At 39.0% G+C, this 27949-nt stretch overlaps 1 protein-coding gene and 1 long non-coding RNA gene across 2 annotated transcripts; one reads left to right on the plus strand and one right to left on the minus strand.

Annotated features, from left to right (window-relative positions):
- The first annotated feature begins 133 nt into the window (after nucleotides 1-133).
- Nucleotides 134-17508, plus strand: LOC125691893 (uncharacterized). Its single transcript, XR_007376306.1, has 3 exons — nucleotides 134-229; nucleotides 15508-15678; nucleotides 17195-17508. It is a non-coding gene; the product is annotated as an uncharacterized LOC125691893 (long non-coding RNA).
- Nucleotides 14999-20907, minus strand: CYTL1 (cytokine like 1). Its single transcript, XM_048941834.1, has 4 exons — nucleotides 17391-20907; nucleotides 17242-17286; nucleotides 15780-15908; nucleotides 14999-15619 (listed from the first exon to the last, which is right to left on the minus strand). The coding sequence occupies exons 1-4, from the start codon at nucleotides 17526-17528 to the stop codon at nucleotides 15533-15535; spliced, it is 399 nt and encodes a 132-aa protein (XP_048797791.1). The 5' UTR covers nucleotides 17529-20907; the 3' UTR covers nucleotides 14999-15532.
- Between the last annotated feature and the right edge of the window lie 7042 nt (nucleotides 20908-27949).

Below are 27949 nucleotides of genomic sequence, written 5' to 3' on the forward strand. Positions count from 1 at the left end.
AACGGGATGTGACAAGTGTCTGCCCAGGTGGAAAGCAACAGCTGTACTGAATCAGGTGAAATGGCCTTGAAACTAGCTCCTCCCTCTCAATTGCTTGAAATAGATGGAGAAGAGGATTGTACTCTGTTGCTGCTTGTTTTGGTATGGGTGGAGAAGCTTGGTGCACTAACATGTTCAATGTATCTGGTGTGAGAAAGGACAAGATCATGTTTGCGAACAGGTCTGTAAGGTGAGTCAGTTCTGAGACTGAGAACCTGTTTTTTTAATGCTGAATGTTGTATTGGTTTCTAAAGCACATAATGGGGAGGATGGAAATAATTTAGGAAGCCTGAATCTAGCTACTAGGCAGGAAGAGAGTCCTTGAATGAACAAAACATGCCTACGTTATAGCTTCAGTTTCTTGTTAAATGCTGACCAGATGGTTCTAAGTGCTGGCCTGTAAACCTTTTCCCACAACAAAATCCACTGCACACAGGAACATTTGTTTGTGAACATAAGAAATTTACACTCCCTGTGGTGCCCGGCTCCTGAACTGATGGGAAACATCAGCAGTGTGGTATTAAATCTCAGCTGTGGCAGCAGTTTACCTGCAGTGCTGTTACCACTGAACTGTGAGTGAAGTGATGTGCTCCACCTGGTACCAACAAGGAACAGCCCACTAGTCATGTTCACCTCATATACGCTTCTATTTTGATTACCCAACATCTGGAATATTGCTTTATTCCCCATAGCCTGACAAGGAGTTAAATTACTTTACTTTGTAAACAGAGGCAAGGTATTGTGTCTGAAGGAAATGCAGACTTTCAAGGTAAACTTGCATTCCTGGAAGGTATGTGTTCCATAAATGTTTCTGGAAAGCTTTTCTCACCTGTGAGGCTGTGGATCTGACTTTCTCTGTGCAAATCAGTGGCAGATTCAGTGGATTGTCTTGTGACCACGGTCTTCCACCTTAAATGATGTATCTATGCTTTCTGAAAGTATCCCCACACAAGAAGGGACAAAGACATTTTCAGTTACTGAAGCTTTAACATGCAGCTCCAGTGAGAACAGAGCAGGGTTTCAGAATTGCTGCACAAATGCTCCTATTGCAAACTGTCATTTGCTTGCTGGGGTTGCGCTTACCAAAGAGCCTGGAGGAGAGAAAGAAGATAAAGGAAGGCAGAATAAGAACTGATTCACTTCTTCCAGTCTGCCTGCACTGGCAGTCTTTGGATTTGAAGGGAAGTAAAAGGGTAGTAATTCTTATTTTAAATTAAGAAAATTAAGTTTTCAATGATCTATGCTAGTGAATAATGTGAAAGGCTAAAATCCTAATTCTAAGGGAGTAGAAATAAGTGACCTTGTTTGTTTCTCTGAGGAATAAATGTCATTGTGACTTTCAAGAAAACAGAATTACTTTGTTGTGAAGACACTGCCCATTTTGGATATATTTCAGCTGGAACAGCTGCAGGATTTTCCTTGATGATACAGGTCTGCATAGCACTGATTGCCCTAGAGACCTTTTTCAAACAAAGTTGCTAAGATCGTACTTACATCCTTCCAAAGATCTTTCTTCATTGTTTTAAAAGTTAAATTTTAATATCTAAGTTAAACTTTAATATCTTCAAAGATCAATTCCATAGGATATATTTATCAAAAAGGGAAAAAAACAAAAACACCACAGCTTTATGGCTGAGAATAAAATATAGTTAGCTTTAATGGTTTTATTTTATTTTGATTAAAATCTGCAGGCACCTTATAAGTTTGATAATGCTGAAGGGACTGGCTGTTCTTTGCTAGAGCAGAGTTAAACCTCAAAATCAGGCTAGCCTGTGAATGCAACCAAAGCACCTTATTTCAGGTCTAATAGGGTTTGTTGCTTGTTTTCATGTTTCTTTGTGACCCAAATCCCTTTTGAGATGCAGTCTGAACCTAGTGATAACAGGTTATAAATCTATTTTAATTAAAAGTAGAATCACAATCCCCTAAAGCAAGACAATAAACTATTCTCTCACACTGAGAATAAGCTGACCAGATTTCTGGATGACAAATCTAGGATACTGTGGAGCAGGTGCTGTGATCCCTTATCAGAGGTTGAAGGAAGTATGTTGTGCTGATGACAGAAAAGATTTATTATAGTTCTGTTTTATAAGTAAGCACTAATATCAGCATACAGTATGAACGTATAGGATATAATTGTATATTTTTAGATTCCAGAATCTAAGGTGAATACTAAGAAACTCCAGTTTTCTGCAGCTATCTCTCTACAGAGTATCAGAGATGCAGCTCATTTAGAGATCTATTCATATACTTGGTAAATGTGTCAAATACCATTACGAGATCCACTCATAGCGTTAGGTAATCTGGTGTGTTAAGATAGTTTGGACAGTGTCCCTCAAGATACAATCCCTCCAATTGAACAAGAAAGGATATTGATGCTGCAAATTGTGGCTGTGCCTAGGCATGGTTTTATAGGAATTATCTTTCCTTCACGAGATCTTACTGGCATCTGTCAGGTATGTGCAGACCTACTTCCAGCTTAACCTGGCTTGTTGAACAGACAATTATTGGAGTTGTTTTCCTGCTCACCTAGATTTTATTTTTAGAGAAGATTTCCCCCTTCCCAACTTCAAGATTTGTCCCTATCATCCATTGGTTAATACAATACATTGGTTAATACTGCTGTTTTCTTTCTCTTTGTCTAGCCTTTGATAGTCTGAGATACTAAAAAAAAAAAAAAAGTACGTTTTCATTTTTCTGTCAAGTGAGTACACGGATCTGCAAGCCATGCGAAATTTCTTCCAAATAATGACAGCAATTTCACAAATCAAGATATTCAGTAAGCAAAGTACCCAGTGATGCGTACAATTTCATAAATTCTGAAACCAGAACAGGACTGTTTCAGGTCATTATTTTGGGGTAGAAAAAATAAAAATGGAAGCTCTATGTGGCAGAACTACAGTCATTCAATAACAACTCTCTTTTCTAGGATAAGATTCTCAGCTTTGCTGCTGATGTACAATTTTCAAAGTGGGATTCCTCTCTTCTTTTTAAACTTCCTCGTACATGCTGAAACCAATTAATGAAGAGGAATTATGCTTTAAAAGAGAATTGCTGTGGTGCTCGGGAATCTGTGAACTGTTCTCAGTTGAGTTGTTGCAATTTAAACTTTGTGAATTTTATCTTTGATAATTACATTTGTAGGAAGCTCAAGTTGCTCAGTTTTATGTGTTCCAGTTTGGTTTTTTCTTTTCCTTTTTACAAAAGTGCTTTTCACTATATCCATCTAAATTATTTCATTGCTAGACTCATTTAGACTTTGGCCTGGCCCTTGTACATTTTCCAAATTCAAAGGAAACAGGACCTCCAGGTTATGTAGGAACAAGCATGATGCCCATGGAAGGATTGATTTGAAAATAACTAAAGAAAGAAGATTAGCAAGAAGTTTCCTGTCTGGGTCTTCACATAATTTGATCTAGGGTCTTCTCCTTGCCTCTTGTGATGCTAGATAAAGCACCTTTGTTTTTCGTTTTAGTTTTAGTTTTCTCTGTTGTGCTATGGCTTTATTTTTGTGTCCTCTACTGCTGATGAGGTGATTGAATGTTGGGATTATGGGTATAGTTAAAAAATTGTAAGTTTGGGATATTCATTCCAGAAGTTCCAGTATTCTGGGATGGGGGAGAGCAGAAGAGGGAGGGAAAGCTATTGAACTTATGTGGTAACTGGGCACTGAATTGCCCTCTTCATTATTTTCCAAATGTGACCTCCTGGGGTTAGATTTCCTCATTTTCAGAAAGTAAACTTCCTGGGGAAGTTCTAAAGCCAAAATCAATCAATTCATTAGTTTTTTTAGATAAAATGTTATATGTATTAATTATACAGCATATCATTAGGTAAAATATAGCCTAAACATAAGTTATAACATAAGTTAATCTAATAGAAAGTGGGACTCTGTTGATATTATGGGCACTATCTGTTAGAGTTACTGTCATGCAAATGCCCTGTTTCTTGTCACACTTACTTTTTTTTTTTCTTTCTTTTTTTTTTCTAGAACACAAAATATTCTCTAAATCCTTCTAAACTATTGTTTCTTTTGTGTACAGTGGGTATCAACTTTATTCATGATTTCCTGTCAGTTTCAATTGTACTGATCCAATTTTTCAGGCACTTGTGCCCAGTTATCTCCAAGATATCTGAGAGTTTATCCTCTGGAGAACTTGATGTTTAGGCACATTGGGTAAGTTTTAGATTTAAGTTAATATCTTGAGTTGAAACAAATCAAATGAAGTTCTTCGTGCCTAAATATTTGCAAGGTATGGTTCAGCTGGGTGATTACTCTAATGTATTCCTCAATGCTGTGTTGGTAGTGCACATAAAGGTTAATTTATGGATAGGTCTTTGTAAGATTTCAATTAGTATTTGTGCACTTAGAGAAATAGGTCTTGATTTCCCTTGATATAAAGAGATTCATATCCTCCAGGTGAACACCTTACGTAAGCTTGCTGTTATAATTCTTTTACTGGAACAGCATGAACCATTGCTGTTAATAAGGGGATTAAGTAAATAGACTACATTGCTTGGGAACAAATTTCCCTTCCAAACTTTAGATTGGAATATCCAGCTTGCAGCTTGTTTTTGAATTGTATTTAAATCCATTCTTGTTCAGTGCAATGATTAGATAGACAGTCATTAAATCTATATTTATCTAATTTATTTAACTGAGACCATTGTCACTGACCAAGGTGGTGATAGGTGACAACAGTCCAGTGAGCCATTAAATTGTCGCATTTCCTATGGAGATGAGGAATATTTGTTGATCAACAAATTGTTCCTATTTATAAGGGAAAAGATACAATGTGGGTTTTAGGCACATCAGAATGCTTTTTGCACCTCTTCACATCACCCTGCTCTGTCAAGAAGCGATGGTGTTTCTACTGTTGATAAAATCTCTTTGCAAAGACTCAGCTAGGAATTTAATTTAAAAAGGAGAGAAAAGAAAATTTCTTCTCTGGAGGAATATTCTGTGAATCTGTGGTCACAGAACAGGAGCAAAAAGGAAGCAGTCAAGCATGGGAAGGCACTAGCTCCCAAAATGATGGTTATTCTAAGGCTTTTTCCATACTATCATCTACTCTTGCACAATACTGGTGGTTTTTTTTGTTTGTTTGTTTTTTCCTTTTTCAGGAAAGATGACTGTCACCAAGATAACAAATATTATTCAATATTTTCCCCCTTCTCCTGTTTGCAAGTGTAAAAATTTAGAAAGGGTTCTTGTAAATGGAAAATTCCAGCAAATGTTTTAAAAATTGTCCTGCCTTACTGCTGAAACTCCTCTTTTGAACAAGTCTATGTTTAATCTATCATAGAAGCTAACAGTTTAGGAAAAAATGTTGCAATAATAAAAACCACTGTACTTTAGTCTGTTACGTAAGACTTGAATGCAGTCAAGATCCTTCCCTTCTGAGAAACAAACATACCTTTCAGATAATTTTGGTAGAAATCCACTAGCCTATGTTCCTTTAGTGCTGCTGAATAGGAATACATGCCTGCAAAGCCACATGTATATAATTGCAGGATCACAGAACAGTTTAGATTTGGAGAAAGTCTAAGCAGGTCTTCAACCTGCTTGAAGAGAAGTCAAATATAACATGTTGCTCAGGATCTTGTTATTTGCATTTTAAATATCTACAAAGACAGGCACTCCACAGCCTCTCTGAGCAAGCTATTCCAATATCAAACCTGGTCCTGGACACCTCTAGGAATGGAACATTCACAGTGTCTCTGGGCAGCCTGTTCCAGCACCTTACCTCTGTAACTTCCCCCAATATACAATCTACACCTTCCCTCCTTGTGCTGGGTGACCCTTGTGAGGGTCCGACTACCTTCACAATGAGAGTTTCTCCCTGCTATGGCCCTTATGTTTCAAATAAAATTTCCTGTGTTTCAGTTTATATCAATTATCTCTTGTCCAGTCACTGGACACCACTGAGAAGACTGGCTCTATCACCTTTACTTTATCTGTCAAGTGTTCAGATGCACTGAAAATGTTGGCCTTGGGTATTCTCTTTGGGCTAAACTGCTCCAGCTCTCTCTGTTTTCTGCATATCAGATGCTCTAAATCCTTAACCATCTTTGTGACCCTTTGCTGTACTTGCTCTAGTATTGTATTGCCTTGTATTGGGAAGTTTAGCACTCTGAATGAGTCTCATCAGTGCTGAACAGAAGGAAATATTCTTCATAACCATTTAAGTATAGCAGATAGTGGCTCTACAATGACATCAACCTTCAGCATTTTTAAGCGCAACATGCCAGGCCCTGCGAGTATGTATATGTCCAGGTTGTTTAAACGTTCCTTATATGACCTTTCTCGGTATATCTTCCTTGCTTCAGACTTTCCCACTAGTTTGCAAGGGCTGGGATTCCTGAAGGTGGATCTTGCCAGTTGACATAGGAGTGAAAAAAGGAGTGTCGTGGTTATTACTGGGTTTTTGTCATAATGTCTCCTTCTATCAATGGACCCATGTTGTTGGATGTACTTGTAGAAGCCCTTAGTGTCTCTTGGGAATTCAGCTCCAGGTGGGCTTTGACTTACCTACCCATATCCCAGTGTGATCAGACATTGTCTTTCCATATTTCTCCCAGATCATTTGACTGATTCCACATCTAGTGTGCTTCCTATTCATATCAGAGTTTTGCCAGCAGCTCCTTGTTCAGTTATGTACACTTCTCAGCACTCTGCTTTACTTTCTGTGCAGGTAATGGTATCTTTGAAAAGAAAGGAATATGGGGAATGTAATTTCAGGGGAGTAGATTTACTATCTACAGCTTCCTTAATACAATGGACTATTTATAAGTCATATCTTGGGAGTTTGATTTATGGGAATTGACTGAAAGAATAAATGAACACAGTTTTTATGAGGTGAACTGTTTTCTGCACCTTTGGAATGAGTTTATCTCCTGAAGTTCGTGCTTCTTCCAGCAAAGATAAATTAAACCTGGCAATAAACCTTTCATATTCCAGGCTAACAGAGACAAAGCTGATCCTCTTGCCTTCTTGTATTACGGCAATCTTTCTCCAATTTATCCCAAACTATCTCCAGCATCAAGTACCATCAAATTGTGTCTGGATATTGTTAATAATAAACTCTGAGTCAGCTGTAGAGAGGCAGATTTCGGAATCAATGAAGCTAAGTGGAGTGGGGAAGAGAAAAATAATCCCCTCAGCAGCTTTCTGAATTGCATTCTGAGATGCTACTGGAAGTCATAAATTTGTGGAGAGTTGAAAAGCAAAAATGGTGAAATGCCAACAGCTTAACTGTGAAGCGTGCTTGAACCAGTGAAGCAGTGCAGTTAGTTAAGGGGCCAAAGTTTACAGCAAAAGCTAACATGAAAATTGTGATATATTATCAGTTTCACTGTTTTCACCATAAATGTGGTATTAAAACTTTTACATAGCACTTAGTCGGTTTCAAAAAAGTGATAGCGATGTTTCAGTGGGTTGTTTTTTTCGACCAGCTCAATGACTTTGCAGTTAACATTTATTGAAAATGTTTTTTCCTTTCCCTCATTTTTGAATTGTAATTCTGGTCCCTGATCCTGGCAGGACTCTTGACTTTCACTGGGTGTCCAGTGTCTATGAAGTTTCATGTAACTGTCCAGATAAAAGAGAGTAAAATTTTGGGTCCTTATCATAAAGTCTAGCTTAATGTCTGATCAAGAATTTGCAGTGTTTATGGAAGCACTTGCATCATACAGTCTCAGTGGTGGTGGCTGCAGAATCTTTGCCCTAGAAATCACTTTGCCTTAACAGACGCAGGTTAGAGTTCTGTTAATTTCTGCAGAATTTCACTTTGTTTTAGGAATCCAAAAATGTTTTTAAGTTTCTTGTTGAATTTTGGATGATATTATTTCCAAAAAGCCATACGCATAATGTTTACAGTTTATTGTGACCTTTGCATCCTCTTTTAAAAATTGAGTTCTTGTTTTTCAATATCATGTGTCCCATATGAGCCACAGAAAGATATGAGTTATAGAGAATAGAGCAGTCTTTCATTGACTTGACAAGAGCTTCATCAGAGAGGAAATACTTTAAACCTGTTCTGGCATTAGTATCAGGAATCCATTTTAAATCTGAACTACAAATCTAGCTTTGGTCAAAAGCTTGCCAGGCACAATGAAATACAGATCCATTTGATTGCTGTGTAAAATGCTGGTTGTCAGTAAATCTGAGAGCTACTCCTAGGCTGTGTGGGGATGCATGACTAAAGGCTGTGATCAGAGTGCTGGAGGAGAAGGCTTGAAAGACATGTGCTTTATTTTTGGCATTATCATCAGTTTGATTTCCCATGCTAAGCAAGCTGGCTTTGCTACAGTGCTCATATGTAGATCCCCAAAACTGCATTTAAATAACTAAATAAGCAGTCTGATTCAGAGGCATCAATGCCTAAACTTAATAATCTCTTTCTGAGTTGTCAGAGGTGTTATGAGGTGTAATTAATACACATAAAGCACTTCACAGTCTTTTCTTTACCTGTCTGCATCTTTATCCAGATTTTTATGCCATGCTGATGAAAGATTCAAAGTTGAAAGTAATTATTGTGTGTATGCAGAGATGACTGAGAAGGCCTAATAACATAATTACCCTTATCAATAGATTTTCTTGAGTGCAACTCTTTGTTGTCTTCCTTTGAAGACAGTCATGATTAGAAATGATTCTATTTGCATAATTTCTGAAAGAGGCTGTTTTGTGAGAATGTGAGTGATAAAATGTCATTACAGGAATCTGGATCAAGTCTGGTGCATTTGCAGTTGATTGAGGAAAACTGTTCTGTAGAAACGGAATCATCTTTCTTTGAAGGAACAAAGCTACAGGTCACTTCAGCTTGGCTCTTCCTCCTTCCCATTCTCATTTCTTTCACCCGTTCAACCAAGGTGACCAAGTGACCATTGAGATCAGCTAAAAACTTCTGGCTGAAGGTCAGCAAAAAGTTGAGGATTCTGTTGGGTTTATCTCAGGCCAGGAAACAAGTCTATTCTATTATTCTGCGTGACACCATGTGGTATGGGATATCCCTTTGGACAGTTTAGGACCAGCCATCCTGGTTCTGCACTCTCCCACCTCCTGTACCCCTCAGCTCCCCTCATTGGCAGAACAGTATGAGAAGCTGAAAAGTGCATGGCTTTGTGCAGCACTGCTCATCAACAACTGAGACATTGATGTGTTATCGATATTATTCTTATCCCAAATCTAAAACAGAACTAAAATCAGGCACTGTGAAGAAAATTAATTTCATCTCAACTGAAACCACAGCATGAGTGAAGAAAGCCATAGATGAGGCCACTGTCTGCTGCACTCCTAGAAGAGGCTATGGCTTAGCCCAGATCCTGAGGGCTGTAGTTGGTCATAGGTTAGGGTCAGGCTGTATAACCCAGTTCTGTGCAAAGGCCAAACAAGAAGTAATTGCTACAAGCTTTAGTTAGCAACTGAGTTAATGGAGCCTACCTCCTAGCTCTTCTTTAAAAACCAAAAAAAAAATATCCCACTGACTTAGATCTGCCCCACCACGTGGAAATAACTTATAGTATGTTATTAATGTATCAGAGGAGGAAACTAAGATAAATATTAGACATCACAGCAATTAAAAGATGAACAGGGCTGCTCATGATTATAAAAAGCAAATTCCCATACATATAGCTAATGACTGGAGTTATAAGCCAGGACACAGTTCCTATCCAGTAGAACAGGGAGGGTACTAAAACAGCCTGAGTGCATCCCTTTGCTTACTTGGACAGGACTTTATGTCCTGATCAAGGAAAAATTTTTGATAAACAGCCTGCTTTTTCCAACTCACATATTCAGTCTAGCTATCATAAGAAAAGAGCAATAGACAAGCAGTTACTGGACCTCAGAGAACTTCAAAGTTGAGGAGAAATAGTTTAATTTTCTGCAAATGCAGGAAAAGCTTACTCTGTATTGAGCAGCAGTAAATAATACTGACCAACAAACAAACAGTAAATGTGACCTCCAGAAATATTTTAACTTCCTAGATGACTGGAAGTACTTCTAGTTGAAGTGCTAAACATTGCATATACACTTACCTTTCCTTCAGTAGGCATAGCACACTTCTGATTTATTTACCTAGTACTTCTCTCAAGCAAAATTTGTGCAGAAACTGGTCAGGTTTGGAATCCATTTCCTGGATTCTTTTATATTATTTTTGAAATAAATCACAAAACCTGAAGTGTGTTAATAGTCTGAAAAACAGATTTATTCCCCCAGAAGAACAACAGAACTGTTATGTTTCAAAATCAGTCTGTTAACCATTTGTTCAAATACTGCTAGGAACATTTCCAGGTATTGAAACATGCCTGTCCATACTGGGAAATTGTTAGAACACTGCTGTGTGCATTTTTTATCTCAGGTTGCTGCCATCCTTCCAAACTATTTTGGATGCAATTGAGGAGATGGCATGTACCAGAATCCATTGCCAAAGGCAATTTGGCCACTTCCACCCCAAGTAGAAAAGTTATTTAGCAGTTAGTATGTGAACTGTTTCTTGTCAGCAAGTGTGAGAGAAAGACAAGAAAACACTTAATGTATGGGTCTAAAAGTAACGTCATATCCCTAGCTGTGCTATGGCTTGAATTTTTTTTTTTTTTTGACAGGATTTGGCAGCCTGGGAACTGAGGCAGTGTCCTAGGAGGAAGGTAGCATGCATCTGAATCACTCTGTAAAGTGAATCATTCTCTAAATTTAATGCAACAAATGTGATTCCTCATCACATAGTCTATTCAAAAACCTACCACTGACTGTAGTGTAGGCTTTATACTATATACCAGTATCTAAAGCTTTTTTGCTTCATTTTAGTGCAGTGAAACCAACTTGTACTCTAATGTTGTACATTCATTTCAAAATTTAAGCAGTGTAACAGTGTCTCTAGGTTTTTCAAAATGAATATTCTGTATTTTTCAATTGTTAGAACATTACTGATTAATCTTTCTGTGCTACTTGGCATTGATAAAGCTGCAGATGGGTTTACATTATTAAATCTGAGCACTGTAAAGTACAGAGCTTAAATTTTTGTAAGGTAATGTTGTGTACAAGACAGCATTGCAACAAACTTCTGGAAAAGGTGCTGGCATCCCATTTGCTCCACCCATAGATGCCATGTATGTCCTGAAAGGTGGAAAGGACTACCGGTCTCTCTTAAATCTGTTGTTCGGGCAAAATAACACCCCTCTCCAAAAGAAGTGCATGTTAAAATGTCGGATTCATCCCCACTGCTTTCCTGTTCTCTCTTAAAAATAAATAAGTTATATAACTTGATATTTATTCTGTACTCTACTGATTAGTAGCAAATTTGATGTTATCTGCAAAAAGGCTGTAAAACCTTGTCAGCTTGAAGGCTGCCTTCTTTTCTGACTTGGGGCAGAAATTGGGTATCAGATATTTGCTAGCTCCCAGCCCTTGTCTAGCTTCACAAAGCCTCGTACATGAGCAGATGTGCCTCCTTAAGGAAAGCCCATGTGATCAAGGCTGTTAAAGAGAAGATGGCAAATAAATTTCTTCTAGTAAAATCCACAGTAAAATACTATGGCAACAATGGAAATTAATGTCTTTACTTAGTTTTTTTGTCCCCAAACCTGCAATTTTCACCTCTTTAAGATTCAATATGACTGACTACTCTCTCCAACAAACCTCCTAAGGTAATGACAATAGAGCAGATGCTTTATTTTTCTACAGTTCCTCTCTATTCTCATACAACTAGTGCAATTTGTTAATGATGTGTTTTTTAGTAGTAGTCTACCCAAACTAGGCAAGAATCCATGTGGCAAATTACAGCAAATATGTATTCCTTAATTCCTTCATGGTCTCTGTCTTAGCTGGGGCTCTCAGGAGCATAGGCTGTTGTGATGTGGGAGTATATGTTCAGCTGTGTGGATGACTCCACTGCCTCTTGTATACCTGGCGAAAAGGTAAAATTACTGGCTTGCTGAAAGGAAGTAGTGCTGGATTTCTTGTCAAACTACAAGTGAATTACTTCTGATTATCAGTGTTTTTTTTTTTTTTTTCTTACATTGTGCAAAATAGAAAAAGATACTATTCATGAAAAGGGTTCATCTAGTCACAAATCTCATTAAGACTGAGTGACAGCAGGCTGCTGTGAACTGAAAGAGCATAACTCTTCTTTCAGCACACTTCCCATTAAAAAAAAATGACATGCAAGATATGGGAAGAATGGGAAGAAGTGTAAACTATGGGGAATATACTTGATCTAAAAGTACACCAGAGATCAGATAAATCTTGATTCTGGGAATAAAATGGACATGTGCAAATGGAGGATAGGCTTTTTCAGGCCTCTCAGGAATTTATAGTCTCTAAAGTGCCTAGATGCTTTTATCAACTTCTATAGAAGTAGGATGTAACTGTATAGAACTGAGCTGTTGGTGAATAACCACATAGGACTGTGTTGAAATGATGTGTCCTGTCAGTATTGAAGAGGCTAAAGTTACTAACCAAAGAAGTGCCATGGATACCTGATCAGACGTTAGCCAAGGTCCAACTCTAGAGGCAGACTTGTGTGGACCTCTGAGGGGAAGGAAACATGCAGTTTACTTGCCAAGCCACAACGCTAGCTTTATAACAGGCCTGTGTTTAAAAGCTGTGACAGTTGGAAGTGGGAAAACAGCCAAAAATTAACAGCTTTTGCTGCCTGCTGCCAGCTTCCAGGCATGAGAACTGGTCCCTGTATCAGCTCTGTAATGCCGTGGCCTTTGGTGGCCATACTGCATGTACAGCTGTGACCCTCTTTGTAAAGAGGTATGACATGCAGAGGCTGTGATGTGGTTCTGGTGTGTGTATGGTAGTGTGCAGGCTTTGGTACTTTTCCAACATTGCTTGTTTCCAAGCAATGAGCTTGGGAGCTCCTGGTTAGAGGGAGGAAAAGTTTGAATGCTGAGTGATTTAAGTCCACCTGTAGTTCTCCTTGAGCCAAGGTACTTACGCATTCTGTATATGGTTACCAGGCTCCCTGCCAACGTGTTAATAGGAGTTCTTGTTCCAGGGCATGGTTGCTGCTAAAGGAGTTGGCCTTGGAAATGTCCAAATGATACAGAAAAAAAAAAAATTCATATCTCTTGAGTGCACAGGATCTTGTCAGAGTTTGCTGGCTTGGTGAGGAGATGAATCCTACAAGGCAAACCAAGCTACGATTTTTCTGAGAATTGAACTATCCAAGCTGTTGCCCTTCTTTGAATTCAGTCTGGTGCTAGATCAGACTGCTGAGCTATTACTGTCTCTTACCCTGTGGCAATAGAGAAATGTGAGTGAGTAGGAAACCTGTGAGCTGCCCAGGAGCATCTAGAGGCTTGGAAGGGCTAATGTAAGAGTACTTCAACTTTGAGAAAGAAGTACAAAGTTGAATGGGCACATTCCTTGATCCTACAGTTACAAGTGAAACAAACTGGAAAGGAAGTGGCTTTTTTTCTTCCCTCAGCATCTCTCCTAGATTCAGTGCTTCTCTCCCTTAGTCTGTGTTTCAGTGACAAAGTCAAATGTTCCAGGTTCAGTGGAATGGAAATTTCTGCAACGGCTTCAGGATTAATTCGTCTGGGATCAGTTTCTTCTAAATGTAATAGATCTTCTGTTCATGAATGGAATGGAACAGAATGGAATGGAATAGAATATTGGGTTAATATATTCAGTTAGCAAAGGAACATTTAAGCACAGCCATGTTCTCCTTCTTTGGAGCCCAGGAACAAATTTTGATTTCATTTGGGATTTCTTTTTCCTTCTTTGGTCTCCTTAAATTTGTGTCAAAAAAATACCTGTTTTCTGTTACATGGAAAATATCATATCATCTATATTAAAATCTGAGTGTTCCTGAGAGCTTAGTTCACACCAGTAGTATTTATTTTCAAAATGAATGAATTGAGGTATGAAGACATTGCATTAAGTAGTCCAAAGCATAAATACTGAATAGATGTCTACTGATTTTCATGTTTTATTCCTTCATGCTTCCTTTCTTCACTGAAAATGAATCAAATGGCCATGGACTGACTTTTAGCAAAAGTGTAGATCTCTGCATGGTATTTCTCCATAACAGAGCAAAGAAAAGAGGATTAATTTATATAAATCCATATCTGCTTCTGATATAGAGATAAGATGGGGTATAAAGCTGAATAGTTCAGGTAATTTGTAACGGGACTATGGTGAAACCAGAAAACTAGCTAAAAAAAACTGGTAAATAATGTTGGATTTACACTGTTCTATTGAAATAAAAAACAAAACAAAACTTTCTTTCTTTTTTCCCCTCCATGCACACATTTTCTTCTTCCATTAAATCAACTGATTCTTTCCCTAAAGGTTGTCAGTCATTTTTGTTTCATAGCTTCAGATTCTCACTGGCATGGTAGAAGATGACAGAACAGTACCTGTCACATAATTCAATAATCTTACAGAGGATATTTTTTTTTTTAATAAAATTTACTGAGACCACTGAACAAGTCAGAATGCTGGGCAATGCTACAGAGGAATAACCAGACAATACTGTACAGGAGAGAGAGAAATTGCTTGTAGAGAAGAAAGCAGGGATGGCTGGGCTGGCTGACCTTGGATGTCTTTTCCAACCTTGTTGATCTGTGATTTGGAAATTTTATTGATCTCAGTATCTCATTATGTGAGTTGAGCCTTGGAAACCGAACAGTCTGTCTAAACACTGAAGAAGCTTTCTAAGCCTCAGAGCTTACATTCTCACAGAACAAACAGTATTTAAAAAATAATCTGCTAATTTTGTTAAGAAAATAGTTTGCTGAAAGAAAAAATCTCCCAGTAGAGACTTTTGCATTGACAAATCATGCAGACACAGCAAAGTTTGCATGGCTGTGGAAATGAAGCTAAAGATGGGTTGTGCTGTGAAAAGCAACTTGCAAGTGGCTGTGAAAAGTTTGAAAGAATGACCCCTTTTTGGTGTGTCTTAAAAGACGTGCTGTAACACAAGCACCTTGGGTTAGAAGTTTTTTATTTAATTTTTCACTCAGGCAAGATACTTTCACTTCTATTCTTACAAGTCTGATATCAAACGTTACCAGCATACATATATGATCCATACAGTTAGAGAGAAGACTGTCAGCACAGAATTACATTTCTATCAAATGTTTTAAGAAAAACAAAGTCCCTTTCATGTCAATCTAATAAAATAACTTCTTAGGATAGAACACAGAAAATGTAGTACGATCTAGTTATTCATAGAAGAGTTTAAAAATCTAGTACCTAGTGTTTAAACAAAACATACTTTATACATTTGGCTAAGCTGAAATATCATACCTTGCCAAATAAAAAACTGCTTTCTAACCATAGTTTTCCTAGCAGCTCTGCAGGTATGTAAGGCATGCGGTTCATTTCCTGCCAAGGCTGAGAAAAATGGGTAGGTCTGAGACAATATTACTAGTGTGCTCAAAAAAGGTCTAATGCTGTAGCTGACAGTGTTATATGCATCTTGACTCCTGGTCTCATTGAAAATTTCCCAGGTACAACTTTGGGGCTGACTCCATTTTAGCTGTCAACATCTTCAGAGGACTCAATGGAAGATTGGATGGGACTTTCCAGAGCATTACAGTCATCAGTAAGGAATGCCAAGTCCTGGAGAAACAAGAGAGATGGCTGATGTTATAAGAAGGAAGACAGAGGATAGTGCACATGTAAGTAAGTCAGGCCTTGATTCACTTTTGCTGAAGTCAGGAGGTAGGATAAAGATAGAGGGAGCTGAACACTGTGTCCCTGTTGATGCATCCTGACTCACCCTTCTGCAGTAGGAGATCATAATGGTGTACAGGCTCCGGGCTTTTTCCTTCAGCTCACTCACTTCCAGCACTCTTTCACATCTGGGGTAGGCCACAAAGTCACGCAGTTTTGTCAGCACACAGTAATTCTGCAAAGAGTGCAAAAGAAGCATTTGTAACAGTGCACAAATGCAGATTTATGTCCCTTTCCACCACTTAACAAAATTCTTATTGCCTCTGTGGGAGCCCTGAATTCCTACCTCTGTGTCTATGTGATTTATGTAACCTTTAGTGTGGGAAATTAACCTTTAATATGTCATAACAAAGGCGTTTGGTCCAAATAAGCGCTCAGAAAATTTTGCAGGCGCAGTCCTGGTTTGCCAGCTTCCCACATGCTTTGGGAGCTGGCAGTGCCAAAACAGTAAAATCTGTTCCTGTAGTTGGTGGGGCTACGTAAGAAAAAAAAAAAAAAAAAAGTGTACTGTTTCACTGTTTCTCTTTTAAAAGAGTGCCTCGTTTTGCTAGTGAACAAGATAATCGAGGATTTATGACACAATTCCTCCGTTCCCATACAAAAGGCAATTACTTTTTCTGGATCATTTTATCTCACAACTTGCATTATTAAAGTAAAGCATGGAAAACATAAATTTCACAGCATCCTAGTACAGCAGATAAATAAATATTCCAGCTCTTGTTATAAAGCACGGGAAACAGATGTACTGGGATCATGCTGCTCAGCCTTTCTGTTGAGGAAAGGTGCTAGCAGCTGTGGAGGTAGGATCTGAAGGGATGTCACTTGCAATGCCTGACAGTGTAATTGCTTCCAGCAGAATGTGTCAGGCATTTTTTGTTGATTTTTTTTTTTTTTTTTTTTTTTTTTTTTTTTACTTGTTAGTTGTTCAGGGGAACACTGAGAACAGCAGCAAAGTATGTCGGATATCCCAAATATAAAATGCATGCACGGGAGACTATTTCATCTTTGCTGGGAGATGACTTCTGTGGTCTTTCCTCTGTATTCCATAAGGATATTTTTGCTTTCTGGTTTCAACAAATGGTTATTTAAAACAGGAAAAGCCAGCAAGATATCCCTGCGCTTCTGTTAATTAAGACTGTAGTGCCAGAGCCACACATGATAAAAAATGAAATTTATAGAATAAAGAAATTGTTTTGCTTTTTTCTTTAAAAAAAAAAAAAAACAAACAACTATTATTCAAAGCTTTGCTGTGCATATTTAGCTTCTGTCACAATAAACAATGTAAAAATGGCAATCACTTCCAAACAAAATCTTAGAAGCTCCATAGGGATTTTAATAAGATTCAATGTGAGATTTATTTTTTTTCAGTCACTCATCTTTCTAGTTAGTTATGCTTTTAAAAAATAGTTTCAAACAGCTCTTCTGGTGTTAACAATCTTAAGAGTTATGCTCTCTTTTCAGTGGCTGCTTCTCCCGTGCAGAAGGAAGAAGGCAGTGTGAAAACTTACGTGAATGTCCAAGTACAGCCTGGGCAGCGTCTCTACACATGAGTCCTGCAGAAAAGAAGAAAGATCAGTAGCAATTTTATTTTGAGAGCTACTTGTATCAAAAGCAAGCAACCTGCAATGTCTTTGTAGGAGTTTTTAGGCTGACTAACCTTAGCCTTGGAGGTCTGCAGCTCCTTGAAGGACTCAGTGATTTCTTTGCTCAGAGATAACACCCTGGAGTAGCAAGTTGGAGGGGCTGCTCTGGCTAGCAGGGCTGCAGAGAGCAGAGCAAGCAGGCTCAGCAGCATCTTTGTCCTGGAGAGCTTGTCCAGGGGAGGAGATGAGGAAAAAATTCTTGTCAATGGCTGGGCAGCTCCTGCTAAGCGTCAGTGGATGAATTTGACAAGTCAACCCCCAGTTAAATAGTCGTCTGTATCAATGAGGGGAAAAAATGTCTGGGGGTGGTCCAAGGAGCAGCTTACTGCTGGTTTAAATTTCCTACCAACCTACGAGGCGGGGCTGCTAGCACTTTCCCCTGGAGCAGGGAAAAGAGGGAACAAGGATAACAAAAACAAGCACTGCTGGCATGCTGCATTCCAGAAAGAAAACCACTGAGTGAGCTTCCCAAGCAAGAGAAGTAAGTGTAAGAAACAGTACAGGGTTATCAAAGGGCGAGAGGCTGTGGTCTTGTGTATGTTTTGGCATACAAGCCTCTTTTTGAGAAAGTAATTTAAAGCTGCAGGACTGCATATGGTATGTGGAGAGGCATGGAGAGGCATCCTCTGAGCGCTGTTGTCTTATGCTGACAGTGTTGATCAGACTTGCTTATCATCCTTAGCAGGCCTGAAAGGTTACTGCTATAAGAGAGACCTCTGATTGTGTATAATTTTCTCTTTTCAACCTGTGCAGACTCTCTCTATTTCTAAACCAAAGCCAACAGCGCTTGCAATGGCTACCAGAGGAGTGCTGTATGTTTACACATTTGTGGTCTCAAATAGAATTAATGCATCTCTATATGGCTGTCGTAAATGTATAAACACCATTTTGCTTTCTGTGTTAGATTTATGAGGCTCTGTTCCTTTATTAGATTCCAGATGGAGCTGAAACATCCAGATGCTGGGAAGCAGGCATGGGGCTGAACATATGTTGTTAGATGTTAATTGTCCTATAAAATGGAAGTACTTTTCGCTGAAGAACTGCTTATTTCACAAGTTACCCTCCCACCCCCCAAAAGAATCAGTAGAACCCACCACCTTTCAAATTGAGGTTCTAGCTTGGTATTGACCAAAATAGGAAACTATCTGATGGAGGGCACAATCCCCGTGGCACTGAAATATACTGGGAATTCTCAGTTGAAGATGAGAAAAGGGAAAATGACAAAGCATCTGTAAAATAAAGGAGCTTCCTATCAGTCACTTCGGAGAGAAAACCAGTCTTGGGAAAAAGAATTCTGTATTTTGTAGAGGATTCTGACTTGAGTCTACCCAAATACCTGGAAGAAACAAGGAAACAGATCTGCTTTGTACTGTCTTGTTGCATTTCTTTGCTTTTTCAAAGAAAGATTTGTTTAGTAAAGTCATGTGCTCCTGAATGGTAATTTGATAAATACCCTGTGAGGATAGAAGAATTTCAACTGCTGGGAGTCCCAACAGTGAGAATTTAGGATTGCCTTTGGAAAATGGGTTGTTGGGTTTTATTTTTAGTTTTTTATTTTAGGAAATGGAGTTGTTTAGAAAAGTGAATGAAGAGCCAAGATGAAGCTGGAAAACCTTCTACCTTTGAAAATAAGATGGCACACCTCAGTTGGATTGTAGTCCTAAACAAAACTGCCTCATGCATATCCAAGGGAAGGATTCTTCTTTGTGTGAGCCTTTCCAGTAAAGAAACAGGCTCTTAATAATCATCTCCTTACTGTAAAAAGTAGCTGAGAGTGGCAGTGAAATATTATCCTTCTATCATATTCTTGTTTGGCAAGCTGCTAAAATGTAGCTGCTCTGACTGAAGAACAGATTTCTTAACAGTGTAAATATTCTCTCCATGCAAGATATAAGCAATACAATACTGTTAAGGATGTTTTTGATATTATTTGCTTTGAATTTATTTATTTATTTATTTATTTACTTAGCATGAGCATTATTGTCTTTCATGATATTTTACCTATACTAACATTGGTGGTGACTCCATTTTGAGTAAAATACTGTGGATCATGCTCTAAAAGAAAGCTGTTCTGAGTGCCTTTGACAAGTGGCACCAGTAAAATAACTCTCCATGTCCTATGTCTGAGCCAGATTGAGGCAGCTGAAAACTATTTAGAAGTCCCTCTTCTTAGGTTGGGCTAGTGTGAAAGGTTCCCTCAGTTATTTGAAATTACATTATAAACTGTGCTGTACTTTGGCTGCCTAAGTGGAGAGAAGCAAGTGTGCAGCATCCTATGGCCCAATACACAGCCCCATTTCCCAAGCTAGGTTGCAAGCCCTATGCCACAGGAGCCATACCTGGAGGTTGCATCCATAATCACCTGACATGGATTTCATTTCTTTCTCAGCTCTGAAGATGTTGGGTTGGATGCCCTAGTTCTGATGTAGCAACGAATGGAATGGGGATGAAAGGTCTATCACCTACCTCTCAAGCCTTGGCACTTGAAATCCACCTAGGCCCGCACACTCAGCATGCATACTTGTGAATATCTTTGTCTTGAGTGGTGAGTTTTACTGAGCCCCACGTACTTGTAGAGATGCTTTGCCACCAACAGGCAGGAAAATGATCAAGGCTTCTTGCAGAACGAGAAAATGAAATGATTCACTGAGCTACCAAGATCTTGTCCCAGCAAGCAAGGCTGGATCCAGGCTTTGCCAAAACATTTAACCAGCCAACCAAATAAATAAAAGATTCTGCGTTGTGAAGGGGTAAAATTGCTGGATTAACTTGCTCTGAAATTTTTGCTCAGCTGCAGCATTCCTGCCTTGTGGTTTCTCTTTGATCTCAGACAAACTAACTCAAGGAAAGCCACCCTGAGATGGACATCCATTCAAATAATTTAAAAAATGAGCTACCCTCAGAAATCTCAGGAAGAGCAACTTCTCATTTATTTTTTTTTCTTCAGGAAAGAGCTGTAAAAGAAGGACCAAGGTTTAATTTCCTCACCTAAATCTTCATGTTTCTGGGCCAGATTTCATGCATAGTTGATTCTGGCCCAGATGGATATTTTCCAATGTCTCCTAGCTCATCAGCATTTCTGCACAGCTCAGTGTGAAGAATATGCAATTCAATTCAAAAAAGACAAAATTTCTTCTCAGTTTTCTTCTATTTGTAGCTTATCAGCTTATCCTTGATCTATGAATATGTTCAATTTATAGTCCACATACAGGCAAGTAACTTGAGAAGTTCAGTGATGACTTCAAGAGAATTTGCTGGTGACACCAGGCACTGGGAGTCATTGGCACCTTGCACAACTCTGAACCAGCTATGCAGCTACCAGAGCCCTTGAAACTCCAGACACTTTTTGATGACTGCTTTTATCACATTTGTCACTTATGCAAAGTAGCTTATTAATTCTGGAGCATAGCATGCCTTGGGCAGAAAAGATCTTTAATGGAGTTACAACAAGCTGTTCCTCTCAAAGGCTAATGGCACCTGAGAACATAGATTCAAAATGGACATAGAAATAATCCTGAGAGCTGCAGTTAGGGAAAGGGCAAAGATCAAAATATGTCACAGCCAAAAGTTGCCTGAGGATTGCACCTATGGGGAAGTTGCTACTCACAACCCTTCCAGTCTATGGAGTGATACTTGGGCTACTGCAGCACAGCAGGAGAAAATCTGCATCACTCTATCTCTATGGGTATCATAATGTGCACATCTCATAGTCCTTCAAGGGCTCCAAGGACTGAGGCACATATTTTCTTTCAGTTTTATCTGCTCATGGAAATTGTATCACCACATCCTATGAGATCTACTCACAGTATGTTTATTTACTCATTCTTATGAGGAATATTCCACAGCAAAAACAGACACAGACTGAGAGACAAAATAAAATCCTATCATGACACAACTGCATACAAATCTTTTTTACTTTTTAAACAATTTTCAGGTATGTTTTTCTCTTACTTCCAAGTTACTGAAAACTCAAACAATAATATTTTTCTAAAAGTCAAAGGTCTCACTATGTAGGCAGAAACTCCTCCCGTGTTTGAACGGCACACCCGGACCTCCACAGACTTTTCACAAAAGCCCTTTCAAGCTACTGCTTTCCTAGTATGAAAATCCACTTGTTTAATGAAAATGTTTATTTTAAAATAGTTGGGAGCTGCTGTGAGACATTTTATGAAGTCAGCTTCCTATTATATTGAAAAATAGGAAAGAAAATCAAAACAGCTCTTTACAGAGAAAGTCTTGTATACTTAGGAAGCAATTCAAAGCCCATGACTGAGCTTGCTGTTGCAGAAGATGTGCCATTTCTTGTTTCAGAGCTGAGCCGAATTTCCCTGCAAGCTGCCAGCTCACCACAAAAAAGGTGTTCACAGCCTTCTGGGAAAGCCTGGCATTTTGGTTGAGGCCTTGTCTTGCTTTTCCTGGCTTCTGCCTGTGCACTGTCCATGTCGTGCTTTGTTGTAATATCAGCACTGAATTTTGAATGCAGGTTGTGCAGCCTCTCACACTGCTGTGGTGCAGAAGGGATGCTGTGTACAGCTGTACTGCATGTCCATGCTTTAAGCTGGGATGACCCAATGTGTCTCTTTCTCTTTCAGGCTGGCATTGCATCCCTGCTGGTGCTGTGTGCAGCTTGGCCAAACTGCTGCAGGCAATGGACAAGGCAGGCAGGGCTGTTGATGTACGAGCACTGCAGCAGCATTTTTCTATGATTGTTAAGCACAAGTCCCCTTTGTTTGCTCAGTGGTACAGGGTTCTTTTTTCAATACTGTTGTTGTTTTCTTTTAAAATATACATATATATTGAGGAAACATACTCCAAAGCTGTGAGCCTTTTGTGAGGTGCTGGCGCAGACTGTCCAGAGAAGCTGTGGATGCCCCACCTCTGGAAGCATCAAGGCCAGGTTGGGCAGCCTGAGCTGATGGGTGGCAGCCCTGCTCCTGGCAGGGGATGGAGCTAGGTAATCTTTAAGGCCCCTTCCAACCTAAGCTCTTAGATGATTCTATGATTCTATGAAAGCCTGTTCTTAGACAAAGAATCCTTGCAGTGGGGACAAGCTCCTGCCATTCCCTGGAGCGCAGTCAGAGCAGTGCTCGTGGTTGCTCAGAGATGTCCCCATGAGCTGCTGTCCTGGCAGTGCAGGCAACACCCAGACTTGTTTGGGTCTCAGCTCCTGTCTGTGTAATGGGGATAATAGCACTTTCCTCGGAGGCTGTGGGAAGGCTGCCATAAATGACAGGGAGACAGAAGATTATGTGGTCTTAGTCCTGCCAGCAGTACTCTTTTCAGAGACTGCAGGGCTTATTGATTTGAGTAGTGAGGGATTTAGAGCCTTAAGCCTTCAGTGTCTTGCAAAGAAAAAGGCAATTTAACCTCTAAGAAGCCCACACGCATCTGCAGTGTGGTGACAGTGGTGCTTCAGTGGCAGAGCTGCCTTGTTTTCTTGTACCTTGTCTGCCTCCAAGTTTTGCTGTGTTATCCTAAGTTAAACCGTGCTTTAGCACTGGAGAGAGGACCTCAACTGCAGGATAACAGGGAGAGAGCCCTGTTTGGTTTCAGAGCAATGTTCAGCAGTAAAAGCAAGTTATTCCTGTTTTCTTTCTCTTTCCTGTTCTCTCTCTCTCCTTTACACATGCAAATATGGCAGATAGCTCCAAGTCTTATCATTGCTGGTCAGTATCCCATCCTCCCATTCTCTCTAATTATACTTGTGATGAAAAATGATGTTGGCTGGAATGGAATGCATCAGAGCAACATAAGCGTATGCAACCTCCAAATTTATCTGTGATAGAAGCCCACTGGGGAATTCCAGGGCTGAGTTCAGAGTGAGGCCTGAGCTATCTGCTTGTAAAGGTTGTCCCTCCAAGGAGATCTTGTCTGTGCTGTGCTTAATCTATAAGGAAATGAAGGACTTCATTTCCAAGATCGTTATTCCCATAGCTTTCAGAAGTATTACGTTACTCAAAGAAATTAAGTGGATGAAACTGAAAGTGAGGTCTTTATAGTAGCCCAATCCAAGCCAACGGGAATCCAAAGAGACTTCGCTGAGATACAGCCTGCTCAGGAGATTTCCAGTAGTTGCTTAGCACGCTGGCAGGTTCAGTTTTCTGTTTATTCTTGCCTAGAAACCTGCAAATGTCAAAGCTTGTGCTGCTGTGTCCATTTCTTGATACAAATAGCAGCTCTTCCAGGAGACTAGCACAACTGCAAGGTAAAACAAATTATTGTTTGAGAAGGCAAATCAGGGATCCGTGTAATGCATCATGTCTCCATAGTTCTGCTTTTTTTGTGCTCACCTCTTTTCACATTTAATATTTAAGTACAATGAAAGAAATCCTACCCGCACTGAAATCAGTGACACAAGTCTCAGACTTCTACAGATCTACAGTCTCACTCTAGATTTAAACTTGTTTTCAGTCCATCAGATGTGTTGTGCTGCCTGTTGGAGATATGAAACAGGCTGAAAGTCAGTGCCCTAAAACCAAACAATATGGCAAGTACTTTGTGAATAAATACTCTTCTGAGGCACAGAAATATATAAGTAAGGTGAAATAGCTGATGAGTTTCTCTACTTGATAAAACCTAGAAGTGATGAAAATAAGTGGAGTTTCATTCTCTTTAACAAAATCAATAAACTGATTAATCACTATTTTTCTTCAGTCAATTTGCCTTGAAAGAAAAAGGTATTGGAATATGTCAGAAATGCAGTCTGTTTCAGATATAATTAACATTTAAGTCTGAATTTAGTTCTTCTTCATGATCCTTTGATTTTAAAAACAAAAAAGTAATCTGCTTCTGAACCACATTTAATGAATTCTCAGATGACTAACTACCCTTATGTTTTTAGTTTGTATTTGTTGAAGTCAGATGACTTCATATTTCATATTTGTTGAAGTCAGATGACTTCATAGTAGTTGAAGATATGTAAAATGGAGCTCTGTATATGCCTGAAATAGTCTAACTGGATATCTAAGCTAGGTGCTCAAGCAGGTATTTGGAGAACACATGCAAGAATGAAGTGCTGACCAGGTCCCCTCCCCACCCATAAGCAGAACTGGCTTATGGGTGGCTTCCCAGAAAATGGCCACTGTCATGGACATTGCCATGGCTGTTAGTTAAGCCAGCATGCTTTGGTTTGGGGTGTCCAAGGAGTGGGTATTTGTGGTCACTAAATGGGCAAAAGCTGAGTCAGATCCTAGGGTGGACTGGGGGACTTTCACAGCAATAGTGCATCTACTCGGACACATTAAAAATTTTGTTTAGAAATTTTGGGTTTACTCTTATAATTGTTCCCAAAATAAAAGAGAAATAACAATACAAATCTGAGACAGAACCGTTACAGCTGGGTCTGCACTGAGGAACTACGTGAATAGAAATATTTTGAGTGACGAATCACCCCAGTTGCAGTGCTAGGCCTTTCATGTGCAGAACAAGCCAAGGTCTTTAACAGAGATACTTTTAATTTTGGACCATTAAGCTAATTTCCATTAGAGGACTAAGCAAATTAACATTTATTTCCCTCCTTTCTATTCGGCTGCTGCTTTGTCTTTTTGTTTTGATTTTTTTTGTTTGTTTGTTTGTTTGATGTCTTAGAAGGGTTGTGGCTGGGGAAGCAAGAACTTGGCTTGATTTAAAATGTAAATGCAATTCTATCAATCTTCTCCTCTGCTAATAGGCTGCCTAGGCATTTTAAGGGCATATAGTGAAAAGGAAACTGTGACTGCTAAAGAAAAGCCAGCCCCCTGCTGTTCCTGTTCATATTTATTTCACAATCAGCCTATTGAAATGGTGTGATTCACACTCTGATGCTGTTGTTGTCTAGCTGGCAAAGTCACTGGTGAATTTAAAGAAGTTTCCCAAGCTGAAAACCAAGCAAACCGCATTTGGGGCAAAAAGCAATCTTATCAGCAATGAGAACTAGTGAGTCACGGCAATGATCTTCCTTGCTGAGAGCTTAGGCTACCCTTGCAAATGAGAAGCTCTTTTGAAATAATAAGCTGTCTTCTAAAACTGAGAAGCTGTTGCTTTTGAAATGTAAAGTGTCCTTCTGATATACATATACAAAGTATACAAGAGTAAAGTCATGCTGAAGTTTGCAGAAGCCATTGAAATGTTCTTTGTTACAACATTGTTCCTTGAGGGAAATAGCCCCAAAAGGGAGAAAACATGTGAACGCACACGAGGAAAAGAGGCCGCCCAATCTCCAGTAATCTTGGGTAAATACTAAAGGAAAACTCTGTCAGTTTATCTTAAATTATACAGAGCTAATTTATTCATCATATACATAATGATCAAGTAGTTTGTGTGAAATAATCACTTCCCGGGGGCATAAAGAGTACATGGCCGTAAGTGTTATCTTTACTATAGTTATCATCATCTATACCCTACCACTAACACAACTTAAAGCAAAAATATAGGCACCAATATCAACTAGAAGAATATCAGAATATCCTAAGGAAATAAGATAATTAAAGACTTACTTAATGGAAATAACTGAATCCAACACCGTATGTGGGTGTTAGTTTTTACATAAAGTGTCTCATATACTACAAGAGTTGATTAACTGTAATGATAGTGGATGTAAAGAAAAAAAAAAAAAAAAAAAAAAGCAGCTACGTTTAATAAAGCATATTTACTTATTAACTCTGGGATCATTATAAGCCACTAAGTCAGAATTGCCAGGAAAAAATGTGGGTATAATCTTAGAATAGGTTACAAGTGTTGACTTCAGGGATATTTTGATTCCATTTCAGAAGCAGGGACCTGCTCACCTGGAATATAGTGCACATTTTTCACTCTTCTAATCACTAACGGTCAGGAAGGTTGAATTCACACTGCAGGGGGTGCAAAATGCACAATGAGAATATTCAGTGAATAGAAGAAATGGCATACGTGGGTATCTTTCTCTTTTACCTCCTTTTCTTTGGTACCCATGTTACTTTTCCAGTGCTTGGGTCCTTGTCCTGCTCTCATGGTGATGCACTTGGATCACTGGAAGTTTTTGTAGTAGGGATCAAGAAGGAAATGTCCCTTAAACACCCTCTTTATACATCCCTATCCCCATCACTTGTAAGTGTAGAAATTCGGGGCTACAAGGCCTGACAAGAAGTTTAGCATCAACTTTGTTCATGTAAAAGACAGTCTCAATTCTTCCTATTGCATAATTTAGGTACATGTGCTTTGGTAATAAAACAGTGCACCAGGCAGAGAAAGATAACACTGTCTGCAGCTTTCACTCTGACACCAAAGAGAAATGTGGCCAATGGAGTCAAAGAAAACGAGCAACATTCAGGAAAGTATCAAAGTGATCAAAGCAGACTCTTTGATTCTGCTTTACACATACTTTTGAAAGAATAGTTATATTTCCAAACACAGTGTGTAGATTCTTGATGCCAATAAACTGGCTTGTTTTAGCTTTATACTTTCCTAGGAGCAGGAACCAAAAATATCTTCAATGAGATTGCCTGAGCTCTGTTTTTAAATGTTCAGCTTGCTGGGAGAAGGCTAAATATGTTTGTTACTCTCTGAGAGTGCTGAGCCCTCACTGAAGAAGAACTGGTGCCTGGGCTGAGTTGTCCAGTAGTTCTGAAGAGGAATCAGCATTTGCAAGAATGATGAAAAGTTCTGAGCTGATCTTTTTGTTCATCTGTATTTAATACACCTCTTTGCTAGCAGATCCAGCCTCAGGACAAGAGAGTGACTTACAAAGCATGTGGAACATGTTTAAAGAATGGTTTGGAAAGGTGCCTTGTTGGAGCCTTTTTATAGTTAGAAAATATTGATCATTTTCCCATATTTATATCTCATTCTTTTTTTTTTTCTTTTTTTTCTTCTTCCTTTTTTTTTTTTCCCCAAAGATGGGCAAAGTTTCGAGGCTCCTGATCCAAATGCCATTGAGTAAAATATTCTTTTTTGTTGTTACAGTTTGACCATTAATGTTGTCAAGCATGAAGCTTATTTTATACCCTAGCAGAATGTACTCCATTTCAGTCTTTGTAAAATCTGATTTTCTTTCCGTGCTGCAGCAACTGTAAAGCTGCCCCCAGGGAGGTATTCTGTTTAGCTGTGCGGACACATTCTTTCAGGAAATATTGAGGCCAAACTACACACACACATAGGAACTGTATTAGAAGAATTCAAATCTTGAATGGAAAGCACTGGGCCTGGGCTCTGAACTTCAGGGCATGTTGGATTGTGTTTCTCACATTTTTCTTTGATTTTACAGTCCAGCGCAGTGAACCGATACAGGTGCATTCCAAACACAGGGAGCAGAACCCAGTGAGGACAATCCTATATCCTCTAGCTGTGCCAGAACCAAAAAAAAAAAAAAAAGAAAAGAAAAAAAAAAGGAGAATAATTTACATCTCCAACACTTCTTTGTTTTGCTCATGCATGAGGCAGACATGGCCAGCAGTAATTGCTATTATGTGTCAGAATTAAAACTTGTTCTGCAATGTGAACATCCAGCATGTGACTCTGGATGAAAAGTGGTGAAAGAAGGGAGATGAAAGATGAAATAGATGAACATTTATTATAAGATGAAAGATGAAATAGATGCACATTTATTGTTTCATGTTTT

The sequence above is a fragment of the Lagopus muta genome, chromosome 4, assembly GCF_023343835.1.
Source record: "Lagopus muta isolate bLagMut1 chromosome 4, bLagMut1 primary, whole genome shotgun sequence".
NCBI lineage: Eukaryota > Metazoa > Chordata > Aves > Galliformes > Phasianidae > Lagopus > Lagopus muta.

Bases quoted from the DNA above. Each gene is read 5' to 3' on its own strand.
- CYTL1 (XM_048941834.1), bottom strand. From the start codon at position 17,528: ATGCTGCTGAGCCTGCTTGCTCTGCTCTCTGCAGCCCTGCTAGCCAGA. The intron at 17,287-17,390 runs GTTAGTCAGCCT...TCTTTTCTGCAG, and splicing joins TGCAGACCTCCAAGGCTAAG to GACTCATGTGTAGAGACGCT. The intron at 15,909-17,241 runs GTAAGTTTTCAC...CACTCTTTGCAG, and splicing joins GGCTGTACTTGGACATTCAC to AATTACTGTGTGCTGACAAA.